Source organism: Hippoglossus stenolepis, chromosome 16 (genome assembly GCF_022539355.2).
Source record: "Hippoglossus stenolepis isolate QCI-W04-F060 chromosome 16, HSTE1.2, whole genome shotgun sequence".
Classification (NCBI taxonomy): domain Eukaryota; kingdom Metazoa; phylum Chordata; class Actinopteri; order Pleuronectiformes; family Pleuronectidae; genus Hippoglossus; species Hippoglossus stenolepis.
Genome location: NC_061498.1, coordinates 1,606,614 through 1,630,635, shown reverse-complemented (window position 1 = coordinate 1,630,635; position 24,022 = coordinate 1,606,614). Strand labels below are relative to the sequence as shown.

Genomic DNA, 24,022 nt, shown 5'->3' with positions numbered 1-24,022 from the left:
GTTGAAGTTTAGATCTCATTTAAAAGTTGATCATAATCAAACTATCGTCAGTTGCTTACCCTCTGGAGGCGGGCTGTCGATGGACATGACTTCCTGCTGCTGTGTGATTGGTGTGGGCTTCTTTCGGAGGGAGCCCCGGCCTTCTGATCCGCGCTGCATCTCCGCCAGTCGCTTCACCGCCAGCATCAGCTTCTTCTGGTGGCCTTTAGCATCAACAGATCGGAGTTACGGTCTTATTTAATTCAGAAAAGTAGAATATAGATAATTGTTGATGTCTGAACTTCTCAGCCAACGGAGAAAACCCATTTCGACCTTGTTCCTTTGGTCGTAGGTGAGGGTTGGAACACTGCTCACATATTGAGCTAGCTAATGCTACTTAGCGGTTCACAGATGACTGTATACTCCAAAGTAAAAATGCAGTGTAACTGTACGACTTACCCAGTTTGGTGACGCCTATTTCCTGCAGGTCCTCCCAAGTGATGTCAGTGATGAAGTCGATGTTCTCGTAGCCGTTCTGCACTAACACCTGGTGGTACTGGTTTAGACCAATGGCAGACAGCCACTCTCCTAGATTGGCCTATAGGAACACCAGAAATATGACTGGTCACCAGACGAGCCAACAGTAAACCAATCACTGACACGAGGATCAACCAATTGACACATCTAGCATATTAGAAGTATTATATAAACCATAGACTGTAAACAAAGATGAGCGACATGACTGCTCCCGTAATGTGAAGCCAAAGTGTCTTGATCGCCCCCCAATGGCTGGCTGCAGTATAGGTCATAAACCAGTGAGACCCAATCACCACTGCACACATTCCTGCTCCAAAGGCACAAGATGGCGGCGTTTGTATCCAGGATATTTTGGATTCGTTTATGGAAAGTGGGAGGAAGTGAAGACGCGTCGTCCATCTTTATTCACAGTCTGTGCTCGGTTGTCCTTCATCTTTTATAACAAGACAAGTACGTCTTGTACTAACTACTTCTTCACCAACTGCTACATTCAAACTCGTCATGCGTCGTTATTCTTTATTCACAGTGTACGATATAAACTAATGAGTGCGTCACTATACCAGGTGAACGTCTCTGGTCATTAGAGTGTATGTGTGTGTGTATGTGTTGTGTTTTACTCACAGGTTTCTGATCAGGAAGCCACTCTGTGATGCTCAGCTTGTTTATCTCTGAGGTCATTTTCTTCCTGTGACCTGGTTTGGTTATTCCAATCGCAGTCAGATCCTAAACACACATAGACACACACACATGAGAAGAGCAGCAGGTACAGAAGTGACATGAGGACGTGTCTCCAACACTCCAGCACATGTGTCTCTCACTCATTCATCAACACACAAACACACAGAGAAAACCCCTGAACACAGAGAAACCAGTGACGTCTAATGGAAGCTTCTGAGCAGAAATGTAAATGTAGCAGAAAAGCGAAGGAAGCAAAGGAAAAATGTTTCAGCGAAAAAGGAAGAAGAAGAAATCAATTCTCCACGATGTCGTCTCAATTCAACTCGCTTGTTTTCTGTCGTGAATAAACAAACTAAGAGAATGAGACATCGTACGACATCAGAACTTGAATCGACTAGTGAACTGCATCTTCCTGACGATTTCTGTTTGGTTTTGTTGGTGTAATTCAGTTTGTAGCTGTGGTGGACACACAAGAACAGACGCTATGAACATTCAACACACAAACACACACACACACACACACAGCTGCAGTACTCATAGATAAGATACAGATGTAACACACACACACACACACAGTGGGAGGGACGAGGATTTTATTATCCAATAACAAAGCTTTTTTCAGGACAGCTCAGCCCTGAACTCTTCATCATGCACAACTACAACCAGATAAATAATTTATAAAGGCTATAAATTATTTGTTAGTAGGTGAGTGTGGTGGAGTCGAGGGGGGGGTCACAGGGTGCAGGGATTCATTTTTACATCTGTCGTAAATGTAGTTGCATTTATTTCTTTTATTTCTTTATTTATTTATTTGCACACTGGCAGCTCAAAGTTTATATATATATATAACTTTATTTATCTTTTCGTGACAGTTTGCTTATTTAAAGCAACTTATATTTGATATATATTCATATTTTAGAGCTAATATCCAAATGCTCAACTATTATCCACTGTCACTCATTTTGTAAATATCATAATATATCTTGAGGCCAGTGAGAGACTCAACTGAAAACATCAATTGACTTTACATTGATTTCACTTTGTAAGCATGTTTTTTTATTGGGCTTTGAAACATCAGATTGAGGATTTGGAAAAGACCCAGTTCTGGATCCTGGTGAAGAGTTAGAGGACACTGTCAATTAGAGATCAAGCTCCCGCCAGCAAGAATTAAAACAGCTGTTCTTTGTGTTGGGCTGAGCTTCATATTAGTTTTAGATTTCCAAAATGTCAAACTACTTTAACAACAGCTCTCATGCTTTTAAATGTGTTGATCTTGATCAGGTTTCTTTCGACTGCCGGTGCAGTGACGACAGGTTCAAGGGAACAAGGGGTCAGCGGGTGAACACCAGGCTCAATCGGGGCAGGAGGCAGGGACAGAACAGCTGAGGGAGTTTGTCTGAGTGGTTTAATCGTGCTTATTTCACATGCATCCTGAAAACATCGAGGACAGCACAAATCCAAATCTTTCCATTGGGGTCCTTGGAGGTGGCTGCGACCTCTCTGAGGTTCAGGGGGTCAGGGTTCAGTTGCCTTACCTCTGGGGTCATTCGGCTAATGGTGGGCAAGTCATACCCAGCGCCCACGAAGTTCGGAGCGTAGACCTGCAGCTGAAAGTCGCTCAGCCATTGGACAACGGCCTCTGAGCTCTACGGGAGAGAAGACAGGGGGGGATGCGGTCACTGGCTCCGTGTCTGCTTCCTCAACAGGGCCGAACAGGGTCGGACTATCAGTTGTAGTAACTAGCATTAGCTGCTTTGGGCATTTAGTCAGTCAGTTCACGTTAAGTTTGCTCTCGCTCAAAACCCTGTGCTTGCACTCAAATATCCTCTGCTTGTCCTTAGATAACCTGCGCTCCTGCTTCAGCTCTTCTCCTCGCGCAGGTGAAACATCTGTTCTCGTCTGCTCTTGGATGTCAAATTCTGTCAAATTCCCCGACCAATAGAATATCCGGTGTAGTGTTGACAAATGAAATGGCCCCGCCCTTGTTTTTGGTTCCGTTTGCTGTTGGTGCTGTTCCCATAAGATACAAGGACAGTTTCATTTTTAATTTTGACAAACTTGTTGCATAAAAAGGTTCAAGAACAGAAGAGAAATCCGTGAGCAGACGTTTCACATGTGCTTAGTATGATTAGAATAATTGACTTAGTTGCTGTAATGTTTTGCTCTAAATGCTGAAGCTGGTAAAACCTCGACATGACTCCCACATTCCTCCTGACGCTTTTATTCTTTTCATTCTCCTTCTATCTTCTATCTTCTATCTTTCTCCTCATTTCTCCTTTTGACACATTGTCGCTAAAAGCTGATGGATGCTCCGTCTCCTCTTTCGTCCTCTTTAGCCTGTCGACAGGAATATTAGGAAGCTGAGGAACCACGACTGTAGCTAACAGATGGCCATGAGAACATGGCTTACATGACACACACACACACACACACACGCAAGCGATTCACACAAAACTACAGCCAAACAACAACCACCTGCTATTTAAAAATGCTTCTTGATTTTACACAACGAGACATAAATGTCTCCGCACATTTAAAACACACTCGCTACAGTAAAAGACAGATTACTGTACATGGTGTGAGCTCCGATTTGCCAACTACACACACGCTATGTTTACTGCTGGGCACCTGCCAGCCAACACACACACACACACACACACACACACACACACACACACAACAGCTGAGTTGCCTGAGGTGCATCGAGCAACGTTTGAATCTGAGAATATTTATTTCAGCAAATGAAGAAAAACTCTGCAATGGAAGAAGAAAAGCTGCAACTAAAAGGAGTGAATAATGATGGATAGCAGGTCGTAGATAAACGAGAAGAAGGACAGGATTCTCTCGCACAAACATACACACACACACACACACACACACACACACACACACACACACACACACACACAGAAGATTCCTCGTTCACAGACGAGGACCCTCCACGCTCACACTCACCGTATCGTGGCTGCATCCGAACACTCGCAGCACGGACGAGGCCAGTTGCGAGAGAAACCACTGGGACATCTTGGTGTGTGAGTGTGTGTCTGTGTGTGCACGTACAAGTGGGAGAGCGTCGCTGTTTCAGTGACTAAGGAGCTACATTGTCATCACGCTGCAGTTACAGAGTCGTGACTTTCATGCTGGTGAGTTTCTCCTCACTGGTTGTTTGAGGACTGAATCTGTGGGATTTCTTTGGACTGTCCTACCTTCCCCTCGACTGGCACCTCCCCCTTCCTGGTTGCCGTGGCGTCATAAGGCGGCGCTTCGTGGAGCGGACACCCCGATTGGCTCGATGTCCGGGAGGAGCTGGCAGAACCTGCCGGGAGAAATACGATTGGCCCGTTTCAAGATGTGACCAGTGAAGCGTCGATCAACAGATGAGTTCAGCCGTCGATGAACTGGTCTCTGGTCAGTTTCATCCACTGCGACTAATCAAATTCTCACTCTCCAAGATATAATACATCTTCTCAACCAATCACGCCCGTCTACAATCCCTCCTACAGGCCCTGCCTCGGCCATCTGTCTGTTAAAGCAGCCAGGATGTGTGTGTGTGTGTGTGTGTGTGTGTGTGTGTGTGTGTGTGTGTGTGTGTGTGTGTGTGTGTGTGTGTGTGTGTGTGTGTGGTATATGAGGACATCTTTAAACTCGTGACTCTTGTTTTTCTAACCCAGTTCTCTCACTGGTTTTCATCCTTCCTCTCCTGTTAAAGTTTGGTTGCCATGACGCCGTCCTACCTGCAGGTTGGTCCACGGACTTGGACTGCTCCAGGAGATGCTCCTTAGCTTTGGCCGACTGGGACAAGACCGTGGCGAGAAGCTGCAGAGACACACAAACTCTATTAACACACGTGGGACAACCGGGGGGGCAGTGAAACAACCTGTAAACACACTAACACTATGATATATGGACGTATCCTGGAGAAACTGAAAATGTAAAGAATTCAATTCGAGCCCTGTTTCCAAACACCTGAAAGTATCTTTGTGTGGCAGCTTTTTCATTTGTATTATTCTGTTTGTGCACTTGTGTGAGACGTCTTGGACACCGTGGTAAAGAGGAGTTACCACTTCATAACTAAACTGTAAAATAAATTAACTAAACATAATCTTCTCAGTTAGGCTGCACTCCGGGGTGTTTCAATTTGATCCTACGTTTTTATTTATTACAGAAGAAATGTATTATTGACCTTGTTTGACTTTAACACGACACATCACAAATGAGCACTAAATGATTTGCCTTTAAGGCTGTTTCAATCTCCAGTAAATCACGATATAGCTTCATTTATTATTTAGTCTTCGGTCTGCAGGAAACTCCAAACACCTGTTCATATATTCACAATTAATCAGCTGCGGTCGCTCCCAGAGAACATCGATGTCCTTACGTAAGAAAGTTCCCTCGTGGGGAAAGGAATTGGTTTGGTACTTTTTGAGTTTGCTTTCAGAAACACGGAAAAATGAGGTCGATTTATGATGTGTAGCTAAACAGCGTGATGCCGGCTTGATGTTTCACGTTCATGTTCTGAAGCTTCGTGTGTGAGCGCTGCGATAGAAATGAGACTCACGTGATGAGGAGTGAAAGAAGAGACAGAGAAGACAGATGCTCGGAGACACACTGAGCTGCACTGAGCTCTGATTCTGCTGCGTGGATGTTTTAGTCTTTTTTAAAAAACTGCTTCTCCTGCAGTTTCTTAACAGGATCCAGGTGGAACATGTCAAACAGAAGCTTCAGACTAACAACATCACGGCTCTGGGGTTGTGTATACATAGATATGTGTGTGTGTGTGTGTGTGTGTGTGTGTGTGTGTGTGTGTGTGTGTGTGTATACCTTAACCCCTTCAGCCTGTGGGTGGAGGATGTGTGAGGTGCTGCCGGCGCTCTGACCGCTGCCTGATGACCTCACGCTCGTGACACTGCCAGAGCTGCCCACACTGCTGCGGTCGCCACCTGCAACACACACACACACAAACACACACACGCAACGCACACACACACACAGATAACACCCATAACATACAAACATGCATTCACACACGCATGCAACCGCCCAAACAGTATGTATTGGTTTTGTGTTTACAAATGCACACGTGCAACAGATGAATGGATGCACGCACACACACACACACACGCACACACACACACACACACACACACACACACACACACACACACACACACACACACACAGTGGTTTAGCTAACATCCAAAGCAACGTGGTAACATGTGTGACTCTCCACTGAAATGCACTGGGCAGCATGTGTTGATGAACTCGATGGACAGACTGTCGGACGACTGGAGGACAAACAGAAGAGGCGTAACCAAGACACAACTTTTACTTTAACAGACACACACACACACACAGACACACACTCTCTCTCCATACGTCCAGTTACACACACACACACACACACACACACACACACACACAGACTGTCGACCAATGCAGATGGCTGCAGTCCTACACACTGAGGCCTCTGAGTTGAGCTGAGTTCAGATGGAGGGATAAGCATGGGACTGCCAGGAGCAGGTCAAAGGTCAAAGAGTATCTGAAAGCCTTCACACATCATCACAGAGAAACGGATGGATTCTGATGCTGAGGTGCCGCAGACCCGTGAAAGGTGGAGCCAGTCAGAAAGTTTTGGAGCGGATGTCAGATACTGTTTGACCCCTGCTCGGAGATTTAAGGAGTCAGGAGTTGAGGGCTCAGCGCAGCGCGGCTTCGTTACCTGCCACTGGCTTGCGCAGTACCCAGATCTCTTCATTGGAGCCTCCATGGGGCCCGCCGGACGAGGTAGGAGAGCTGTGAGGACTTGCCTCTGAACCGCGACAACCTTCAACACAGAACACCAGTGTTAGCCACTAGCGACCCTAAACCGGCCCAGGAAGCAGAACTGTCGTTTGGCAAAACCCACTTCGGGGCAACGGAAAAACTTAACAGAAACATATCATCATCTTCTTGGGCTAAATGACAATGTGTTGGTGTGCAGCTGCTTATTCGCACGTCCAGGAGACACAGTGCAAAACCAGCGTCTCTGTCTCCTGGTGAAATTGAGTCTTATATTGACGCCGAGCTGCTGCCATTCGTGATCATTACTGTGTGGGTTCGAATCCCAGTTCGGCCGGGGTCTCCCTGTGATTGCGTGGGTTTTCTGCGACTTCCTCCCCCAGTCAGACATGCATCAGTTTAACTGGAGACTCTAAATCGACCGTGGTTGGTTGTTTGTCTCTCTACGACTACGAGTGCACCCCCGCCTCTCGCCCAATGATGAGCAGTGTATATATTATTATACATCTCCTGCTGGCGATGAGGTTAATGATCTCACTCTGAACCCAAACACTAAAGCGACAGGGACTGAAATCCAAAAAGAAGCTAAAAGAGGCTAAAGCTCAGTAGAGCTGAGGGTTACATCCCAGTGATAATTCTCCATTTGATCCATTCTTCACATAAATATATTGATTATTGCAGCATTAATGTTCTACATCACATATCCATAAATCTGTCTCCGATGCCTCGACGGTTACATTTAGATTTAGTACATGATGTGTTTGTGGGGTGTTGTTTACAGCGGCCTCCATTTAGAAATCTGTCACCAACGGAAGCGACGGGAACATTTTGAAGAATCATGGACGTGATGCTCCGACTGAAACTTATTGTTATGGACAAACTTTGTAATCGGCCTCATTTCCTGTCACGTGGCAGTTTTAGGAAGTCGAGGGTAAAGTAAGTTTGATCGAAAACACAAAGGGGCCGAGAGAGGAGGAGCTGACGGAGGAGGAGCTGACGGAGGAGGAGCTGACGGAGGAGGAGCTGACGGAGGAGGAGACGCCTTTTAAAGGAGATTCATACTCACACACACTTTCATACTCTCACACACACACACACACACACACACACACACACACACAGAAAAAATACAGCATATACTGTGTATAGATATATGAAAACATTTATATACTCATAGTACATAAATAAATCCATAACATGAATATCTGTGTATATACACATAAATACTATAATGTACATACACATACATATATAATGCATCCGTTAGTGTGTGATTATATATGTCAAGCCTTGAATGGAGCTGCTGTAGTGCATTTGGAGAGAGTCATAAACCATTATAACCTTAACGAGGGTATATAAATGGTTTATAGGAGTGACCCACAGAGCTCTGGAGAAACACACACATATATATATATATAAAAAAGACTCCATTTGTTTCACAGCGCCTTCTTGTGGCCATTTTGCGTCCCTCCAGGTGAACCCTTTGTTTTAACCTCCTTTGATTTCGACTTAAATCAAAGAACTCAATTCGTTTTATTTTCCTTCTGCAACATTTGTGTTTCCAGACGAACTGTGACGCAGGAAAATGAGTTTGACTCTCCTGGAGGAGGCGAAATGGCCTCGAGTGAAGGTTCCCAGGGTTCAGAGTTCAGGACCTTACCTGCGAAACACTCAGGGTGACATTTCCTCACAACATGTTTGTGTCTTTTACATAATTAAGCTTGAGATTTGACACCTGATAATGTAAATGCATGATTTCAGAATGTATTTTCTAATGAGAATATTCTGACGTCACAGAAGCGTTACAGAAAATATCACCCGTTCATGTCAGAAACTCTTTGTCTCAGCAAACTCATGATAGTTACAGACATTTTCACCTTTTATAAGCACAAAGTTTTATTCAGTTATTCCCGCCCTTCACCAGAACCGCACACACACAGACACAGACACACACACACAACCCTAACCTTAACCAATTCACATCTTTGTCTTTCTATTGCTGTGAGGACATTCATTGACATAAAGCGTTCCCTAGCCCCTTACCCTAACTGTAACCCTCACAGCTGGATGTCTGCTCAACCCGACCCTCACGTCAACCTCACTCTGAAACCAAACATCTGAAGAAATGTCCCAACAACCATAGAAAGACACGTACACACACACACACACACTCTCACACACTGAAGGTAAAAGTGCACGGTGGTGAAGTGGCATTAAAATGATCAGACATGACAATAACACGCGGGACAAGGACAGAACAGAAAACACTGTCTGGTGGGAAAGTTGTGTGTTGGGTTTGTGTAGGAAACGAGGAGGGTCGTCCGAGGAGCAATGACGAGAAGGAACAAAGAGGAAGGAAGGAAGGAAGGAAGGATGGAAGGAAGGATGGAAGGAAGGAAGGAAGGAACGAAGGGACGAAGGAACGAAGGAAGGAACGAAGGAAGGAACGAAGGAAGGAACGAAGGAAGGAACGAAGGAACGAAGGAAGGAATGAAGGAACGAAGGAACGAAGGAAGGAGCGAAGGAAGGAAGGAAGGAAGGGATAAAAAATAAAGACGAATAATTGAAGCACAACTCAACTCAGGTGAAATGAGGTTTTGGGGTAAAATCCTGAAATCTGTTCTTTAACCCTTTAACTTTTTCTTGTAAAATCATGACTTTATATTTGTGATATTACAACTTTATTCATGTAAAACTTTTACTTTATTCTTGACGTCTCAGATTTGTATTAATGGCCCTACAATACATAATACAATACTATAATATATATATAATACTCTTCTCTTCTCCTATAAGCTGATTAACATGGTAGTAAAAACTCCACGGCTGAGAATCAAAACTAATATGTGGAGAAGTAATTACAGAAGATAAGTGTTAGCGTATTAAATGTCAACGACAAAAAAAGTTTGACCTTTCCATATGTTTTTCTGGACCTGTGCTGTGTGACTGCATGTGTCAAATATAAAAACACATTTCTCTGTCGTATCTGAGCAGCTAAGAAAATGATGCTAAAACTAACAAGTGGCCTAAGGACGTTAGAATCTGATCTGAAATCTGCCCCTGGCTCTCGTTTATGAAGATGACAACAGCAACAACAGAAAAACAAAAGTTAAACAGTATGAGCAACACATAAATCACATAAATAATGATCCATAACAATAAAACTTTAATGGATGCCTCCGACATTTACAACACCAATTAGAATCTGACGTGACCAATAGATTTTTTTTATCCTCGCGGAGACGTAATTAAAGAAACTCCAGCGGAAAGCATCCCTTGAAGTTTTAATAATAATAATAATAATAATAATAATAATAATAATGAAAAGGGGGCGTGTACCTGGGGCAGTGGGTGTGTCTCCCTGTGGGGTTGTCACGGGCGACCTGCTATAGCCAAAGGAAGTAAAAAGTGGAAGCAGTGGCTGATGGGAATGTGGTGGAGGAGGAGGCGGTGGAGGCAGGATATGGATCTGATGGAACGTGGTGTCGTTGCCGTTGACTACCGCGTTGGCAGGGGCAACCGTCGCCGGGGGAACCAGCGGTATCTTTTGAAACTGTTGAGTGCAAATGACTGTGCTGGCCAAACCTAGATAACAGCCACCGTGACGACACACCGACACACACACACACACACACACACACACACACACACACACACACACACACACACACACACACACACACACACACACACACACACACAGCCAGCCGACAGTGAACCAGCGCCACGAACAAACACACAACAGAACACAGAGTTACACGGAAGAAAAGGGGGAAAACACAAAATTAAAAACAAAGGCTGAAGTCACAAAATTAAACAAAGGAATCAAAGGTGGTGAAGAACGTTAGAGGACGAGAAGGAGACGACGAACAAACATGGCCGTCGTTAATGAGATGGACGGTGAAACCGAAGAACCTGATAAACATTAGCTGAGCTTTTATATGTTTGGATGTAAAACAGGTGTTTAAAACTTCCAGCAAACTCATATAATATAGTAATAATATATATAATATATATAATAATATAATATAAGTGTCAAAATGTGGTCAAATGGATGAATTACACTTTCATTGAAGTGCTATCGCTAACTGTTGTTTAATAACTTCAAGAACACGTTTCATATTTTCTGAAAAGACAGATGAAATAAATTTATTCGAGTTACAGAAGCTTGAGGAACTGTACGAGAATTAAGTTGTAATATAACGTGAATAAAGTCATAATTCAATGAGAGATAAAAGTTGGACATTTACAAGAATAAATTAATCATAATAGTGAAGCCAATGCATCTTTATTGCCACCTGGTGACTGGCTGCAGTATAGGTCATAAACCATGCCTTCTCCATGTTAGTGGATGGGACATGGCGTCTTCAGGCGGAGACGCGTCGTCCATCTTTATTTAGTGTGTGCTTGTTTGTTCTTTCTCTTTTACCTTCAAACAGTTCTAGTCACTAACTCGTGTGATGACTCATCGTACTTTACGTGCTGGAGTCAAATGAAAAGACTCCCGGTGGTTTCCTGCTCTGACTGTGATGACGGCTGCAGAACGAGCTTCAGTTTAACTGCTGCACAAAGACAGACCGAGGAGGAACGATGGGAGAGAACAATAATAAAAAATGGATGAAAAGCAGCTGAGTAGAGGAAACCTCGCACTAGAACAGCTGGTGCGTGCGCTGACGTTCACAGATTCATCACTGAGGCTGTTTCTGCTTCTCTTCGACGAGGCTCTGGACGTTGGGACGATGCAGCCGCGGAGCAGGTGAACGGATCAAACACAGCGTAGAGAGAGTAATGACGAGGACGGACGTGAGGACAGATAATGAGAGTTTTGTGAAGCGGACAGTTACAGAGAGACGGACTGAGACCAGCAGACAGATGTCTACAGAGAGACAGACAGATGGACGGTCAGAACAACCAGATCTACACACACACACACACACACACACACCAGTTAGGAACATGTGAGGCTCTGTGTAGCGGTGATGATGCATGTTCATGTCCTCCCTGCTCACGTCTCAACAGAGACATGAACGGCTCATTGTGTTGATCTAAGATGGAGGATGGAGGTTGAGCTGCTCTTCTCGCCCGTTAAGTTATGAAACACAGATTTATTTGTATCTCTGTCGATCTTTTACTTTATTACCTGCTTGACTTAAAGGTTCAAAGGTTACATGTATAAGGTGTGTCTCAATTCAGCGGCTGCATTGGTCTGCTTCCTTTTGAAAGCTCCTACTAATGCCTCTTTTCATCCCTGAGAAACGAAGCCTCCAACTGTTGGATCCTTTCCGGCCAAACATATCCCAGAATTCATTGCACTTCACCGAAAAAACGTTTTTTCAAAGAGGTAATCGTTTTGTTGAGACGTCTGAGAATCAAGCTCTGACTCAACCGAACAGTTGATGGTTCACATGTTTAAAAAACACAAAACAAGGGGCATTCAAACTTTCTCATCGTGTCCAGCTCCATCTCTGTTGCTAGGCAACAGCGATACGAGCGGGATGAGCGGATCTACGCGGCCGAAGGAGGAGACGGACTTTGTGGACGTGTCCTCTGAAGGACGCAGCCGCTGAACTGAGACACAGCTAATGTATAAGACTGAAGCAGACTCAGGAACCACCTGACTGGTGCTGAAGGGTTTTCTCCTCACTGTGTTTACACCAGTGGTTCAGAGCCTGTCCAAGCTACAGCGGCTACACGATTCTGAAATTTGATTATTAAAACCAAAGAGGATTAGATTTATATATATATATTTATACTTTATATAAATGTAAGTTTATTGTCTGTTGTCTGTCTCTTTGTTTGTCTCTTTGTTTGTCTGTTCTCTTTTTAACATCAACATGAACATTTATCTTAGAGTCCGAATCAATTAATGTAAACTGTCCCTTTTTAATAGATAAAAGTAAAGAAGTAAGAAGCTGCTGCTCTGAGAAGTGAAACCTCATCATTTTGTCTGTGTTGTCATCACTTAACAGGTAAATTCACACGTTCATCAAACTGCTCAAAGCTTTTTGCTTTCACTGAGGTTCAGGTGTAGAAAAGTTAATATTGTGGTGGAGGTGAAGTTGAGATGGTTCACGATCATGAGGCTGTGATTACGTCTCCACTACTGCAGGTACAGCAGCTGCTTGGTCCCCGACTCAAACATCTTCTCTCCACTGAACTTCTCTGGTTCGATTCCTCTTCTGTGTTTTATCCAAATATGTGTTGTGTGTTCCCCATGAAGACATTTTAAACTCTCACACACACTCACTCACACACACACACACAAACACACACACACACACACACACACATCGGAGGGTACACACACCTGTGCGTTTGCTGATGACTTCCACCATGGTGGACGGGAAGTAGCCCACCCGATCATTTCCTGTGCGGTTGTCATGGATACAGCCTTTCCAGCGTCCATCGGGGTGCTGCTCCAGAACCTGTCAGGAGCAGGAGTTTAATCTTTACATTTAAATAAACTATTTCATGTATAAATACTCTTGTGTATGTAAAAATATTATGTCCCAAACTGAGTTTACTGGTTTAATATTATTTTTAAGCGAAGTAAAAACAGAATTGTAAAACTAAGGCCGAGAGAAGAACAGGGAAATGACTAGTTCAGGCGCTGAGGGAGGGAACCTTGGCATCTGTAAACATCTGTATTACTGTGATAATCATCCCACAGCTGTAAAACATATTTACTCCCAGCAGAGACAGAGGGAGAACACAAGCAGCGACACTTCAGAACATCGATCAGCGGATCTGAACCACGACACAATCTGGACCGAGTCCCACTGACTCATGTTTGAGTTTATGTGAACGCAGCCTGTAGCTCCTCCTAGAGACGGGAACGAGTACTTACAGGACGAGGGGCCGTGCTTTTCTCCAGGAGGTTCAAACATTTTCCGCACGTGACCTGCATGTGATATAAAGTCATATCTACCTGTGACGGCTTATCAATATCACAACCTCTCAAAGCCTGGACTGACTTATTAAGATTCATTTCTATGGCTCATATTCATAAATCACAATCTGCCTCATGGGGTTTAACAAGGTGCAACAACCTTTTAAGGTTCAAGGTCTTGACCTTTTATGTAAAGTGCCCAAAGATAATATATATTATGATTTGACGCTTATAAATAAAACTGAATTGAATTGAATCCTCTGATCTTAACGCTCAACAAGACAAAGGAATAACTACCAAGAAAACCACTGTTTTGTATTTTGTTTTTGATGTTGAGAATTGCCATTTGTGTGTGTGTGTGTGTGTGTGTGTGTGTGTGTGTGTGTGTGTGTGTGTGTGTGTGTGTGTGTGTGTGTGTGTGTGTGTTACCGTAATAACATCTCCTGCTTTGATATTCAGGCTGGTCAGGTCGTAGTTGTTGCAGTAATCTTTCAGAGCTCGAACTTGAAGAGCCGCTGACGCATCTGAGGGACAGAGAGACACTGAATTATACCTTTAATATTATCTATCCATCCATTCATCCATCCATCCATCCATCCTTCCATCATCCATCCATCCGTCCAACCTCTTAGCAGTTGCTTGATCTCTCTGCTGGCTTGCGTGGCACTGAACTGGTAAACGATATCCAGCGCAGTCTGGCTGTACGTGTTCCTCACTGTGGCATTGATACCGCTCTGTGGAGGAGAAATTAGTATTATTATTATTATTCTGAGACAAGGGTTTAAATTTCTGACCTGTTACTGGTAATTGTCAATTTACGTTAGTACCAAAAACAAATATTTCTTGGAACTATTAATACAAAGAAAACTCTCTATCCAGCTCCTCATAAATCAGAGTCCGCTCGTACTAATTAAACACCTCAGGGCGTCAACAGAGAATAATCTGTGCTCGCTCGTTCCCTGCAGCTCTTCCTCTAATTACAACCTCCCCGTATTTTTTATTTTCAGGCGAGTCGCCTCAATGTGGTCTGAGTTCAGCCTGAAGACGCTTCAGGGCAAAGACTCGTAACCTTTAACAGACCCGGGATCTGAATGACAAAGTTAGTTTCTCATGCTAGAACACACTCAGTCATTAAAGCATGTCGTCTCGCTTGCTTTCATGCGACCCAGAACACGTTGACGTCAACACCACATTATTCACATCGTCTCTGGGACAACATTTAATGTTTCCCAAGCAACCCTGTCTGAGAATACTGCTGCTGGTTAAATGCATCATGCTGGATATTCTCCGTTAGATGGGACTTGGCCTTTAAGTGAACTGTATCAGTGTCATGTGGTTCATCAGCTCAGTTACACTTACGTCCAGCAGGAGTCTCACGGCATCGGTCTTGCCGCAGAGAGCAGCTTCATGCAGAGCGGTGCCAGCTTTGGTCTGTCTGTTGATGTCGATACCTGCCTGGATCAGCAGTCTGGTGCGAGGGGAGAGGAGGGTGAGTCAGGGAGGGGGGGGTGGAGGTGGAGGTGTGATGGGAGATGAAGCAGAGAGCAGGAGGGGAGGAGAGGGTGAGACGTGTCAGAGGAAACACAGATGAAGACACAGAAACCTGAACCTACGAAGCAGTCGTTTCAGACGTCTGCATCCTGTCTGTGACTCTGGGTCAGTCTGTTCCTACTCTGGAGAAGTCAGTTTTCAAAATACAGTTTCACTCTTCAATGAAATGTGTCATTTCCTGAGGAGTTTGGCAAACGTCACTCAAACTGGAATAAATAGTGCATTTTTGGGGATTAACGCACATTTGACGAGAACCTCCGCAATCAAATTGCTTCCAGGCTTCATCTGGGAGCGAGTACAAAACAGCCTCTACAGCGCCGATGGGCCCAGAGAGGCAGCGAGCTCCGTCTCTGAGGTTTGGCTTCGTCAGGACTCATCCTGGACCGTCAGGAAACCAAGAGGCGAACACGTGTCCCTCTGTACAAAGAGCTGCTGGCTGAGCAGAGGGACTTCTGGGCTGTACCCCACTTCACCGGCTTCCTCCGCGACCAGAGCCCAGATGAACAGAAACCGATGATGGATGGAACCTTAAATAGTTTGATGCACGACGCCACAGTGTAATTGTAAAGTGTAATTTTCTAAAAGCAAAGATCAACTCATTATTTTGCCCTCGTGTTTACAGATCCTGCGTCGTCGTATGTCAATGTCGCAAAATGCTGCAAAAACACCACCGGGACGTTAATTGTTTGTGTTTTTTCATGATACAATGAATATAGAATATCACGTGTTCTGGTTGGTGTCAGTGTGTGTCAGTGGTTGTGTGTCTATGTGAGTGTGAGTGTTCCAGAACACTAATGAGCATCATTTATCACTGTCACCTCTGGAGGGGAACACTCCGCTCTGTCGACTTCAGGCTCTCTGTCTTATCTTCCCTTGGTTACAGTTGTCTCTCGTCTGTCAGAGTCTCAGAGTCTCGGAGTCTCAGAGTCTCAGCGTCTCAGAGTCTCAGAGTCTCAGCGTCTCAGAGTCTCAGCGTCTCAGCGTCTCAGAGTCTCAGAGTCTCTCTCTGTCTCTGTCTCTGTCTGTGTGTGACCAACACACTCAAGCTGCTTTCACACAGACACTGAACTCCTGATATTCTCCTGACGTCAGTTGGAGGGTCTGTAGTAAAAACCTCAGCTGAACGTGTCCGACCGGAAAATCTTCTGCTGTGTTCGTCATATTTAAAAACTCTGGAGAAAGTCTGGACATTTTCTAGAGTTCATGACTGAAAAGGGCTTCACACACACACAGGAGTGGAAATGTCCTGTGTGTTGTGTGTTGTGTGTTGTGTGTTGTGTGTTGTGTGTTTGCTTCTGTGACGCACCGTTCTCTGTTGATCGTTCATCCCAGAGCTTTGTGCTGGATGCTGACATCACCACGACAACAACTGTCAATTAGCTGTGAGGTTATTTTCCAAAACCGTCTGGAAAGAAACGAGTGTCCTCTGAGAGGAGATTACAAAGACTTGACATTTAGCGTGACGGGGCGAGTGGGACGCAGCGTTTCCAGTCACGTCAGCTGTCTCCTGAATGGATTGAGGAGCGTGTGAGTGACGCTGCGGCGCATTTGTTCCATTATTCCTTCAGTGTATTGGCCCTGTTGTGTTACACATGTGTTTTATCAGCAAGCTCAGGAGTGTGTGTCTGTCTGTGTGTGTGTGTGCGTACCTGATAATGTCTATGTGTCCGTTCTTGGCGGCCAAGTGGAGAGGAGACGTCCCGTTGGGGTCGGTGGTGTCTCCTTTTTTGGGCTCCAGCAAAGCAGCACACATGTTACTGGAGAGCAACAACTGGACCACCTACACACACACACACACACAGACACACACACACAGATTATCTCTGATTCGAACCTACAGCACTTGCATAGACAGAGGTTGTTTTGAATGAAGCATTAAAGTAAAGGTTCTTACCCCGACTCGGCCGAACTCGCAGGCCAGGTCCAGAGGGGTTTTCCCTGCATTGTCCACGATGCACGGGTTGGACTGGTGCTGCAGCAGCATCTCAGACTGGAGACACAGAAAGACAAGGATATTAAAACATACCCGGGACAAAACCTGAGAGGGTCACGACACGTCTTTATGCAACGTGCACTTTCAAAGACACACACACACACTTGATCAGAGAACATCTTTATGTCGGGTTCTGTTGAAAATCAAAAGAGCTGAGCAAACAAATGCATCAGCAGGTGCATGCTAATATACTTCTATTAATAAACTGTTCTGCTTTGCGTCTAAAAAAACGTGCATGCTTTTTATATTTGCTGGTACATTTCCTCAGAGAGTCTGTTTACAGAGATTCACTGAGTTTACATGTTCACATTAAATTGTGTAGTTTCTGAGTTGAAGAGAATTTCCCCCTGTGGAAACGCACGACTGTGAAATCAAGGAAAAGCTTAACGTCCTCAAAGACTCGTTTTTCCTCAGCAGAGGAATTCAGTCATTGTGCTTTTATTTATTTTTTTAATGCACATTAAAAATGGAACAAATGAGAAGAAGACTCTTAATGAGATTCCTTCGTCTCGGGTAGAAAACCTCAAATATTGTTTGCTGGGTCGTCGCCTTGCTCTGCGTTAAATGATTCATTTTTTAGTCTGCAGTCGGTTTCACTGTCATTTTGTATTAATCTGCAGCTGAACAGTGTGGATTAGAAGTAAAGCCCCAGTTTAACACATAGTTATTTAATCTGGTGGAAGCTTCTTCAGCGTTGAGCCTGTGAGCCTCCCCCCAGTTCACTGCTGTGTTGTTGTCTCTCTGGTGAAGCTGCAGTGGGAGTTTAGACTTTCAGCTGCAGCTGGAAACAACACGATGACACAGCTCAGATGATGATCTGACGTCACGCTCGTCCACGTGTCGCTCTGTCGCTGTCACTCACCACGTCGTAGTGGCCGTGCTGCGCTGACAGGTGCAGAGGGATCTGTCCTTCATCCGATTGGCCGTTGACGGACGAACCAGATTTCAGCAGCATCTTCATGGGCTCCGCCTTCCCCTGCCAGGCTGCGTAATGCAGAGGCCGCATACCTGCACAGACACACACACACACACACACACTTTATCTGTGTTTAAACCTGTGTGTGTGTGTTGAGTTGGGGGTGCATGGGGGGTGTTACCCTCTCACCTTTCTGGTCTCTGATGTCGACAGCAGCCTGAGACTCCAGCAGCAGAGAGATGAGCTCCAGGTTCCCATTGAGGGCCGCATGATGCAGCGGAGAAAACCTGGAGTACACACACACAGACACACACAGACACAGACACACACACATACACACACACATACACACACACAGACACACACACGTGGTTACATTTGTGAATTCACTTATTCACCATCTTCTCTTAAATGGGAGGCCTCCAGACTCACAGCAGGTTTAGACTACACAATCGTGTAAAAACTAGACCACACACACCGCACACACACGCACACACACGCGTGTCATGTGGTAATGTCATGTTCGTCATGTTAAAGCTTAACATGACGAACAGATTTAGAAGCAGAAGGATTAAGACCAAACGTCTGATGTGGATCTACTGGAAAAGAGCAGGCGACAACGTGGTTCTGATGGGAGATGAAAAGAGTTATATTATGTAAAGGAAACTGTGTGTGTGTGTGTGTGTGTGTGTGTGTGTGTGTGTGTGTGTGTGTGTGTGTGTGTGTGTGTGTGTGTGTGTGTGTGTGTGTGTGTGTGTGGAGCAGCATACTAAACAGTGCAGTATCCCACAGTGACCTGCTCTGGTTCATTCACTACAGATTGCTTGTGGGCGTCTGTGGCTCGGGAGGTGGAGCGGGTCGTCCGCCAAGCAGAGGGTCGGTAGTTCGATCCCCGGCTCCTCTCGTTTGGAAGTTTCCTTGGTTACATGGTATTAGAGCAGAGCTGAGTTTGTTTCCTGTCTATTTAAAGACATTATTTGCAGTTTGATATAAAGCACAGCTTGTTACGTACTGTAAAATAAAGTTTATATAATGTTTTACTTGTGAGCCACCACGGGTCTGAAATATCAGTGTCAGTTTTGTGTTGAGCACGTGTGTGTGTGTGTGTGTGTGTGTGTAGAGAATCCGACCACACACACCGTGATACTGATACTGAGGTCCAGTGTGGGTTTTTCCGCTTGTCACCACAAATCACATTTGATCGGAAGCATTTTTAAAAAATATGTCCAGGATTCACAGGAAGAGGAAACAGAGATTTTGATATAAAACATTAACATCTTGTTTGAATCGTGCATCTCATGACTTCTTCACGCCCCGCTCTGCCAGCAGGGTTAACCAGGGATACTGTTACACAATGCTGCTGCACAGGCCTGAATAATACAGCACTGCAGAGTGTGTCAGTGGGGTACATGTATGGGGGAGGGGGAGGGAAGCCCTTGCATTTGCCAAGTAGTAAAACCTGCTATTCAATATTTATACCTCCGCTTCTCCTCCACATCGCTGTCTCTCCATCTCCCTCCAGATCACTCTCTTCTCCTCCCTCCACAGCTCCATCCTCTCTCTCTCTCCTCCAGCCTCCTTCTCCTCTTACCGACTCGCCCCTTCCTCTGCAGAGATCTATTGTTCCTCTGTCTCCGATTCCTCGGGCTGCTCCCTACAGCTGCTTTTTCTCTCCCGAGTTTCCCGCTCACTTGTGCTGGGGTAAAGTGCCTCGTATATTTACTGTATAACCACCTCTGGCCGTGCAGGGCAGAGCTTCTTACAAATAGAAATAGCCTCATCAAGTTGGGCTGCATCCATATGACCACGTAAACAATCTCTGTCCACACGAGCGGTTTGGCTCCGTGTCAGAGTTTTCAAACTAAAACTGGACCGGCAGCGTTTCCAAACTTCACCGTTTTCTCTAAAACTCGTTTCTGTTGCAGAGTTGATGCTTTTTCAACAGAAAACAAAGCGGTGAGGATGAAGCATTGGTCTTTAATATAATCATTAATCATTAGTCTTATAATCTGTGGGCTCAGCCTCCTCTTCATTTATGACAACATGTCTGTGTTTAGCGTAAGAAAAGGTGTGAGATAATCTACTGTACACGATCAGATGTGATGTTTGGATGCTGTTACTTCTTCTTTGGCGTCTTTCCTTTGTTCTAAAGTTACAGTAGATTCACTGCAGACAGGAAATGCAGGGAGAGCGATGGAGGTCACACACACACACACACACACACACACACACACACAGTCTGCTGCTTTGTTGCCGCATGATCACCATGTAAACAAGCTTTACACCAGTCTCCTTCAACTGTCACACACATATCTACACACACACAGACACACACACACACAACCTTCAGTAATGAGAGATTTTTTATGAAACACACAGCTCCAACAATCGCACACTGGACAGGAAGGAAGACAGTCGATCTCTCTTTGTGTGTGTGTGTGTGTGTGTGTGTGTGTGTGTGTGTGTGTGTGTGTGTGTGTGTGTGTGGCTCATATATCACATGTCTTTTGTTTGCTAATCAGTGTCTGTCAGTCGGCCTGTGCATATGTGTGTCTCCAGGTTTCTTCAGGTCGTAAACACACACACACACACACACACACACACACACACCACCACACACACACACACACACACACACACACACACACACACACACACACACACAGATCGTCTCTAATATGTAAAGTCATGTTTTACAGTTCTGTTCTATAATGATTCTGTATTTTCTTTTTCACTTTGTTGAACAATGGTGATAATTTGGTTTCCACCCAAAACAGCCTCCATCTATTTTGGCATGAACGTTATTTCGCATCTGAGATACATTAATAATAAAAACATTTCCCGAGCAACGTGTTAAGATGAGTCACACTGACGTGATGTGCGTTGGTGGTGGAGAAGAAGATGAAGGAAGAGAGAACAACCCACTCAGCTGACAGCAAACTCATCAAATGTGCACGGAGGAAAAACTTCTTCTTCTTAAATCACTTCTATGTTAATCTGCTATTTATTGAGATTATTATACAATCGCCGCCATCTTATGTATCTGGAGTCTGCAGTCTTTTATTTCTTGTTTTGTCTAATTTGATATAAAGTAAATCTTATTACATCTTATTGGAGTATAACTGTGTTTGTTTCCTGTCTATTTAACGACATTATTTCTTATTTTGTGCAATCTCATATAAAGTACGGCTTGTTACGTCTTATATCGCATATTGTAAAGTAAAGTGCAAGCTCAGTAAGATCACTATTACTGTTTTTATGATGTTTAACTTGTGAACCAGGATCATTTCTGCTGTGTAGTGAACGAGGAGGTGGATATTTACTGTCTCTTGTCTTCAGGAGAGAAGCTAGAAGTTAGTGTTTCTCTCCTTGAGCCACACACAGGAAACATCACTGCAGAGAAGAGGAGCTCTCTCCTGACGTCTCCGTGGGAAACTTCGTCTCCTGTGAGATTCACACTGCGTATTCAAATGTTTGAGACAAACGTCTTTTCTTTCTGCTCGTTTCTCTCCTACGTCTCCCTCCGTCACCTCCCTCCTCCACCTCCCTCCCCTCCGCCACCTCCCTCCCTCCCTCCGCCACCTCCCTCCTCCATCACCTCCCTCCCTCCGTCACCTCCCTCCCTCCATCACCTCCCTCCCTCCGTCACCTCTCCCACTACTACGACTGTTTTCTAATTATCTTAACAACATTAAAATGCTGACCAGCTTTTGTTAATAACCTGCTTTTTTATGACTCGGCGAAACCGCATGATTGACACCACTTACTTACGTATTGCTGTTTTGCACACACACACACACACACACACACACACACACACACACACACACACACACACACACACACACACTGCAGATGAGGAAAATCCCAATTACAGAGCTCCTTCTAAAGAGTGATTTCATTACCAGTGATTTACAGGAGGAGTAAATTAATCTGAAATGAAAACGCTCGTCTCTGTTCCACTGTGCGCTCGTTATGGATTAACATTTAACATGATACATGCGTCTCCCTCACAAACAGCGTTCACCATCTGGTTGTGCAGCGGATAAACACGAGCAGCCGCGTTTGCATCAGCCGACGTGAAGCTGTTGATTCCGTGGTGAGGAATTAAGAGGCAAAGAAGCAATAACAGCAAACACACTAATTAGATGAAACTGAGCCGCTCTGTGAGGATCTTTTCTGATCTTCATCTTCACACAAACCACTTCTATCTGCAGCGTTTGGGTTCTTCTAGCTCAGGTTGAATTATTCGCGTGAGGGCTGGAGCTGTGGTGGAAGGAGTTTTGTGTGTCTGTCCTTTAGTCGTGCAAACAGTCGTGGATCATGGATGAGGACGCGACAAAGTGCAGGATTAATGGGGAGAAGTAGGGATGTGCACCAGGAGCATGTGGGACAGCTTCAGTGTCATGGATTCTCTGAAGCTGGTTTCAAACACGGACTCTGTAAAACGTCCCGGGGGGAAACAGACTCGGACGTTTTTGTTCTCACATACATCCAATTTCAAGAAAATGTGTTGTGATGATGATGCCGTTCAAACCAACATCCGCACTGTGGCTGCTGCAGAATCACATTCTCCAAACAACAGGGGCCCAACAATTATAACTTTGCCCTGAGTTCCCCGCTGGAGGTCGATCTGCAGACGCCACTCTCTCTCTGAAAGCTCGTTGCTGCATCGTGAAAACAGATTGAAGAGTGTGAGCCACAGATCGTCACTTAATATCGTATCACGAGATATTAATCAACAATTTATGTCATAAAATCATATCATTAACACTGTATACACACACACAGACACACACACATGTGAGTAGAGCATTCTGGACGAATCCTCCAGCTTTTAACACCAAGGAGGCAGAAGGGAAACAGCCTTGATAAAACAGATTCTATGTGAACGGGTCTGGGAGACAGTGGGAGGGTGGATGTTAAAGAGGAGAGGGGGGGGGCACAGAGACAACCCACACACAGCGATGGAAATGATTGACAGGTATCGTGGGAGGAGTAAGAGACGGTAACTCACCCGTCTGTGTCCTGGAAGTTGACGTTGACTTTCTTTGCAGAACCGAGAAGCTCTGAAACACAAACAAGGAGGAACGTGAATGGATTTTTCTTTGGTCCCGGTTGATTCCTTTTTTTATGACACAACAGCGTTTAATGTTTATGTTGAGAATCAGTCTTCGAGGCAATAAAGCAACATTTATTCCTCGTTCTTTTTCCCCTGAATGAAAACACACATGATTCACGTCGGGTGTCACGTTTCCTCGCCTGCTGCTTGGAGGAAGGAATGTCATTTCCTCGACTTCAGGCTCCCGTGGTGATAATGTGTGTCATTCATAGTGACATCACTCAGAGCCTGCATGCTACTGTGCGTGGTGGTTAGAGTCATTTAACATGAATGGGACTGGAAGCACCAAAAAAAAAACGAGCTGAATACCGTCATTGTACATTTTGTCTCAAGATAAAAAACTAGATGTTTCCAGTTTCCTTGAATTCAGCCAAGCTGCAGCAAATTCCACACACTCACAGAAATCAGCCCAAAAATATGTCCGATTTTCCCGTTAAGATCCAAGAATCTCTCTCTGGAAAATCAGGGAAAATGTCAAAAAAAACGTCCTATCACGTTGTGTTGTCGTGCGCACAATCACTCGCCAGCACTCGGGCTGAAAACCTGTTTGATAAATTCTCCTAATGAATCAATTTAAAC

The 24,022-nt window shown here is 44.7% G+C and overlaps 1 protein-coding gene across 6 annotated transcripts in view; it reads right to left on the bottom strand.

Annotated features, from left to right (window-relative positions):
- The window catches only part of caskin1 (CASK interacting protein 1), a 62,668-nt gene that overhangs the window by 6,565 nt on the left and 32,081 nt on the right, over nt 1–24,022 (bottom strand). For 2 of the 6 annotated variants that reach the window (XM_047343950.1, XM_047343951.1), the window contains exons 2-19: nt 23,339–23,390; nt 18,511–18,608; nt 18,268–18,413; nt 17,307–17,402; nt 17,062–17,192; nt 15,221–15,329; nt 14,487–14,595; nt 14,291–14,403; nt 13,280–13,397; nt 10,312–10,557; nt 6,914–7,018; nt 6,016–6,134; nt 4,929–5,010; nt 4,401–4,510; nt 2,730–2,840; nt 1,138–1,239; nt 439–577; nt 60–203 (exon numbers count right to left, since the gene is read on the bottom strand). In XM_047343950.1, coding sequence (XP_047199906.1) covers nt 60–203; nt 439–577; nt 1,138–1,239; nt 2,730–2,840; nt 4,401–4,510; nt 4,929–5,010; nt 6,016–6,134; nt 6,914–7,018; nt 10,312–10,557; nt 13,280–13,397; nt 14,291–14,403; nt 14,487–14,595; nt 15,221–15,329; nt 17,062–17,192; nt 17,307–17,402; nt 18,268–18,413; nt 18,511–18,608; nt 23,339–23,390 — 2,130 coding nt within the window. The remainder of the gene's footprint in view (nt 1–59; nt 204–438; nt 578–1,137; nt 1,240–2,729; nt 2,841–4,400; nt 4,511–4,928; nt 5,011–6,015; nt 6,135–6,913; nt 7,019–10,311; nt 10,558–13,279; nt 13,398–14,290; nt 14,404–14,486; nt 14,596–15,220; nt 15,330–17,061; nt 17,193–17,306; nt 17,403–18,267; nt 18,414–18,510; nt 18,609–23,338; nt 23,391–24,022) is intronic. The other 4 variants (XM_035180841.2, XM_047343953.1, XM_047343952.1 and 1 more) reach the window with 4 other exon arrangements.